General features: G+C 34.5%; 1 protein-coding gene across 1 annotated transcript in view; it reads right to left on the bottom strand.

The window, feature by feature from the left end:
* Window positions 1–4,592: 4,592 nt before the first annotated feature.
* MYO5C (myosin VC) overlaps window positions 4,593–6,427 on the bottom strand; it is a 29,467-nt gene continuing 27,632 nt past the window's right edge. The window contains 3 exon segments of the mRNA XM_026045810.1: window positions 4,593–4,998; window positions 5,270–5,350; window positions 5,846–6,020. Coding sequence (XP_025901595.1) covers window positions 4,846–4,998; window positions 5,270–5,350; window positions 5,846–6,020 — 409 coding nt within the window. The 3' untranslated portion in view covers window positions 4,593–4,845.

Here is a 6,427-nt window from a genome sequence, read left to right as displayed (position 1 = left end):
AGGCCCAAGTTTAGTAAGATAGGTTAAATCAACTTTATAACTCCCACTCTCTAGTTAATTGGTTTAACTAGATGGTTTCTTCAATGGTTTCACCTAGTGTTAAGTTCTATTAAAAGTAATGGCCAATAATCACGATCACAAGGCCCAGCAGACTGGCACACATTTACTTCAGGGTAGTTAGTTAGAGTTAACATTTACAGAGAATAACCGAGGGGAAAAAGCTTGTGGTCATTTTTCCATCAGGAATCAAAAAGGCATCAGGGCACACAGAGCAATCTCTGTTCCAGGCTCAGGGAATAACATCAGGTGCTTAGAATCATGTTTATTTGGATTAGAAGCAAACAAGCTTTCTGCCTACTGAAGGCGATTTGCTGCCCAGAAAAAAATCCAAACAAAACAGAATGTTAATACATTCAAATCTATTTTTAGCAGTGTTTTCACATTTTGGATGATAAAATCAACAACGTACCATTTCCACACATATCGAGCAGTAGCTGAGTTGTTCTGATTTGATGTAAACGGGCCTAAGGGGTTTCTCCCTGGAGCACCTGTCACATGGACCAAATACAATCGCTAGGAAGGTCTGGTCACACATCTTGGTGGTGGGTTAGAGCTGAAAAATACAGAGAAGGAAGCAAACATACATTGCAGTCTAATGCTAAGTTTCCTTGATTTCCAGGTAGCTAACGCATCTTAGACTGCATATAGACAAGCGTAGACTGGACAATCTGTGAGTAATCATTAAAATCTGATGAAATGCAACCAAATTTACATATATATATATATGGAAGACAATCACTAGCACATGCTAGGAGATTTTATTTTTATAAAGAAAAACAGGTAGGCGAATATGTTGTTATAATAAGCAGCATTAATTTACTACAGGCAGGAATTAACTCTTTATTTTTTCTTAACTAATGTCAGCAGATAATAACCAGACAATATATGAGTTGGATTTCTGAGAAATCTGCGTTGATCAATATGTATTGCTTTCCCACTGCATTATTATACAGTCAGTATTATGTATTGCTTTTTTAAACTGCAACGATGTTCTAGCATTCATTCCTCTGCTACAAAAATAGTATGAATGATGTGTTACTTGAACAGAAATTTATGTTTCAGCAAGCTGAAAGCTGGGTCGTGATGCCTCCCTCCTCCTATTCTGTTTTTTGAAAGTCATAGTTACCTCTAGGAAAAAAGCACTTTCCTTGTCATCACTAGAACTAAAAATTGCTTGAGAGTCAGGAGGAGAAATAAGCAGAATATTCTAGTGGCACTTTTCTTCCATTTATTTTTTCCTCCTTTTTTCTCCCATAGAGCAAATGAGAAATTTCACCACTTCTAAAATGAAAGCTTTTAACAGTACTCACACATACATAATTAACACAACGAGTTTACTGTCTCATTTTTCAAGCAGTCCAATAAAATGCTTAAGAATAAGCAGCAGAATGCAGGAAAATGTCCTATAGTATGTTTTTTTTTTCTTTCTTCTCACATAAAATGCCTAGCCAAACAAATGCAAAACCCTGGATTCACTTTCCTTTGCTCATTTAGGTAGACTCTGCAATAGCTTCTTCTAATTTTTAACAATGAATTCAGAAACTGCCCATATCCACCTCAGTAGGAATTTTGCTATTGCCTCAAGAGAGACTAACTTAATCTCTAAACATATGGGAAGAAATCTGTCCTGAAATGAAGTACAACACACTACATTGTGTCCTTGAAACGTGCATGCAATGAGCTACATGCAGAGTCAAAGGGGTTTATGTCCTGCTTGATAAAATGCAGCAAATATGTTCTGAAGCTTTTAATGCATTCTCTTGCAAACAAGAAATGAGCCTGATAACCACAATCACCCATCTTTTCAGGGAGTTTCTCTTCTATTAGTATTCCTGGTATCTTTAAGGTGACTATAGAACCAGGGTCCAGTCATGCCAGAAAAACGCATTTAGGGCAGACTAATCTCTTATCCAGAGGCTCTTAGAATTACTGATTCCCATTGTGGGCAATTCAGGTAATATTTATACTTGGTATGAGTCTCAGAACACTAATCCTGTGCTAAACTTTGGGAGGAAAATTTTCACTTTGAAGAAGTGTAAAAGGCAAGTATTACAGACAAAATGCCATCTTAGGGTCTACAGACATTAGACAAGGATCTAAAGCTTGGAAGATGGGCAGAAATAATCTTTCGGCTTGTATGTGAATTTATTGGAGTCACATCCAGAATGATTCCTGTCTGATATCAGTACGTCACTTCAGATGATATTATGACATATTACAATTTTTTTTACTAGAAAAGGAGCCAACAAATTTCCAATTAACCAGCATTATTTTACCTGTGATAGCACATATCTTTATAAAACAGGAAAGAAATCCATCATTATCATAAAAAGCTTAAACCAAGAAAGATCCAAAATGATTACAGCTTCTTGTGCCATAACCCGAGATTTTAAAACTTACTAACATTTTAAAAAAGTCACAGTAGCAATTTAAAAATAGTGACATGATGAAACATAATAACAAATAAGCTAATTGCAGAGAAATTTTGTACAATGAATCTTATCGATAAATATCAAAATCTACCTACCTTTTTGAAGAGCAAGAACCTGTAGTGTCTCAAGACGAGTAAATAAGCTGTGTGCAGTGGCTAATGTAGAAAGGCGACCTTCTTGCTAAATCTGCTTAGGAGGTATTTAAAGCTCAGCCTCTCCAGTTGTATCAGCTCAGGTCGGTTACAACAGTTATATAGTATACTATAGCATAGTATGATTCTTTTTAATTGTCCTTGTTCAGAATAAGGAATAAAAAACATACTCAAACTGTTAAGCAATGCAGATTTTGCTTGACTGTTCCTCATAGTGGCAATTTTTGTTTTGTTTCAAATGCTGAATTTTAAACATACTAGCGGGGAGCTGTCTGTATTGACTGTTCCAGCTTTCAGATTGATATTGTGATAAAAGATATTTTTAAATGATAAATCTAATACATTTAAAGAAAATTAAAAGTCATTTTCTCTGACCAGCTATCACTGATTCTTCTCAAAAACACATACATACCATTGGACACTTCTATGCCTGGATTTAAGGGCTGTGCTTTTAGCCAACTCGTATGAGGTAACTAGCAAAATTTATATACAATTATATACAATATATAGGAAAAAAATTATTTGCATAAGAATATTTACAGAAATTCATGAGGAGAGTCAGGGAGAGCATACCAGTCTAGCAGCATGCTGCAGTAAAACAAATAGACCATTAGGTAATTAAGCTGTTACAGTGTAATACATGACTGGCAATATTCACTAGGGCTCACATAATCCAAGCAGTTTCCTTTACATGATCTAGTATCAAAAACATAACATAACTATTACATCACTCAAAATACTTCAAATTGATTTAAAAGCTACTTTATTTATCAGATTTAAAATACTAGTTTACTTCTGTGATTTTTTACACTTTTTGTTGCTACTAAAACATAAAATTTTTCCTTCATATATATTTTTTATACATCTCTATGGACATCATTATGAATATGTCACCATTCATAGTAAATACCAAGGATAGTAAATAGCAAAAATGATTCCACTCATATCTACAGACTCTTCTGTGAAATTAAACAAGCAATACAAACACTGTATAATTAAAAAGTAAAAAATCAACAGTTCCTTCCTGCTTAACTACATTAAAATGGAATTGTTTAAATACAGCAGAGCTTTAGTACTTTATTATAATAAACATACACTGTCTAATATACTAGAAGGAAAAATAGCAAAACTGATTGAGAAATTTCTAAAGACAGTCATCACTGCAGTGGGGTGGATGCTTTTTCTTGGGATGTTCTGACAAGGGCTGGTATTAAGTTGTCATTGTTCACTGCATTCTGGATTCTATGAAGGCACTGTACAAAGCAAAACTACTACTGTTATACAAATCCTGCAATCTGAATTAAATAAATAAAAACAGAACCTAAGAAATTATGGGTGGTTTATTAGTAGGAATAGATGTCAGTACCTGCTCATTTCCTACTCAGTGTCAGGACTGGGGGAAGGGAAAAAAAGAAAAGCAAAAAAAGGAGGGGAGAAAAAGATGTCCATAGCTGTCTATGCTCAGTGTATGCTCTGGTCTGTGTGAACTATAAAGAAAGCATTTCTGCCAGTGTGAGCAACCCAGCACTTCTATAAAAACAATAGGAGTTTGTAACAGCAGTTCTCTTAGCGCTATTCCCAGGTTCAACGAGAAGCTGAACATACTGCTTTTTTATATGGACTTTTTTTCTAAACTGCTGTGAGAAGACTTCCCATTTCTTCCTGCTACAGCCTTCTGGAAAAAAAAAACTGTTATAAAGCACACATTTTAAAAAAAAGAAATAAAGGTATAAAAATACATAACAGTGAAAACTACTGTAAAACAGATCCATTATATCAGAGCAAAGAATTGCAATAGCATGGAAAAAAAATCTCTTGTGACAGAAAGAAATGTCAAGAAAAATTACAAGATAACAGTAGTTATGCAATAGCAACCCTAACACTTTCTCCTTTTGTACATAAGGGTTACTGACAGGGCACCAATGCAAGCTTGTCGGATAAATATTTTTCTTGACAGGTTTGGGCTACTTAACAATAAGGTCACTTATTAGCCGATACTGCAATACCATCTATTTTAGGACTGTAATGAAAACCAGAGAACAGCAAGAGAAGACAAAAAGAAATTACAAGCTGAAATTATTCCTACTTAAGTCTGTTTTCTTAAGGTATAGTGAACTGCAAGCTACCATACCAACCACCGGCTGAAGAAATGAAGTATGAAAGTCTTTAGCCTGTGAGGAAATACTGATGTATCCTTTTTATTACACTCTTGTGAGAAAGCCAAGTTTGAAACTGCTGGGGACTTGTATCATTTCCAAGGCATGTGGAGAGGGAGTGAAAGGAAATGTCACTTGAAAGAGATATTTGGTATCGAGCATCAACTGTGGAACATCTTCACGATTACTTAACATAGCCTGAAATTATAACAGAAAGAATAGGGAAACATCCTATTAAGAATAAAAACAAAACTAGTAAAAATATTTTTCCCTATGACAAATCTTCTGATCTGACAAATCTTTTGTAGAACATTAAGAYGACTTTTTTTGGATAAATTTTGAATGTCTAGAAGCTGAACAACTTTATAATAATATGACTTARAGGTCAAGTATGAACTTATGGCATGAAAAACAGGTGTATGAAATATCCTGTAACTTAAACATCAGAGATAACCATTAGAGCTCTTACCTGGACTTTACGAACAAACGATGGAGTCACTCTTTTCTCAAAATCATCTATTGGTGTGTATGAGTTGAGGATCTTAACTATCTGTTTAAATTAAAAAGACTATTGTAATATGTCACAAAAAGAGTGAGGAGACAGAAAAGAAGAAGCAGTAATATGACATTTTTGTTGATATTTAATTGAAGATGTAGCAAGGAGTTTCATAATAAAGAAAGGATTTTAACTGGTCACCTATTGAGTGGTTACGCATGTGACGATTGCTGAGAGTTATTTCCTGATAAAAGAGATCAAAGAGTAGCAGAAAAAGCTGAATTAGTCAAGAGAAATGCAACAAAAAGTTACTATGAAAAGAAAACTTAGGAGGTAGAACAATGCACACAGGTATTCACCACAGAAGCATGTAAAATGTTATCAGGAATAAGGAGTTAAAAAATCAAATATGACAAATGGCAATGTGAAGTGCTGAGGAATGCTATGCTACAAAACTAAAGGCCAATAGCCATTACGTAACAAATTATTTAAAATAGCTAAAATTCTGTAATTGGTGCTGCCAGAACAAAATAAAAAGTTCATTACTACCTGCACAGTGGAAAGAGATGTGCAGTGTTCATATATTTCCTTGGCATCATCATCAGTGATCTTTTTGACCTGAAGGAGCCAGGCTGCCTGAGACAGAGGCTCCAAAGTTTCTTTGGCATTGCTGCTTTGGAGATTCTTGTCTTTAAGCCATTCTTCCAAGTAGCTGATATTGCACCTGGGTTAAACAAGGAAGAGACACAGAATTATCAGGTCCCACTTACAAGCAAGTTATATTAAAAACTTCTGTCATTAATGATATTAAAAATTAACAGCATTCCATTAATGAATGTTCAAACATCTACATTTTAAGTAACATACTTTTAGAGTATRAAGCCCAAACAATTAAAGGCTTACTGATTTGTAAGTGTAATCCCTTTGATGTGCATTTTAATCCCTTGGATTTTCTTTATTTCTTCAGGTCTGGGCTACAAAAACCAACTTATTAGCCTAACTGTCATTAACAAAACATTACCAATAAATACTGGCATTGGCTGTTATAGTGGTACATAACATATATCGAAAATATTAATTTACAACTGAGTTTATACAAGAGATGAGAACAACCCGCACATTACAGAGTAG

The sequence above is a fragment of the Nothoprocta perdicaria genome, unplaced genomic scaffold (assembly GCF_003342845.1).
Source record: "Nothoprocta perdicaria isolate Ctin4 unplaced genomic scaffold, notPer1 scaffold_41, whole genome shotgun sequence".
NCBI classification, from domain to species: domain Eukaryota; kingdom Metazoa; phylum Chordata; class Aves; order Tinamiformes; family Tinamidae; genus Nothoprocta; species Nothoprocta perdicaria.
Note: the sequence above shows the minus strand (reverse complement) of the source record. Positions and strands in the feature narration are given on the sequence as shown.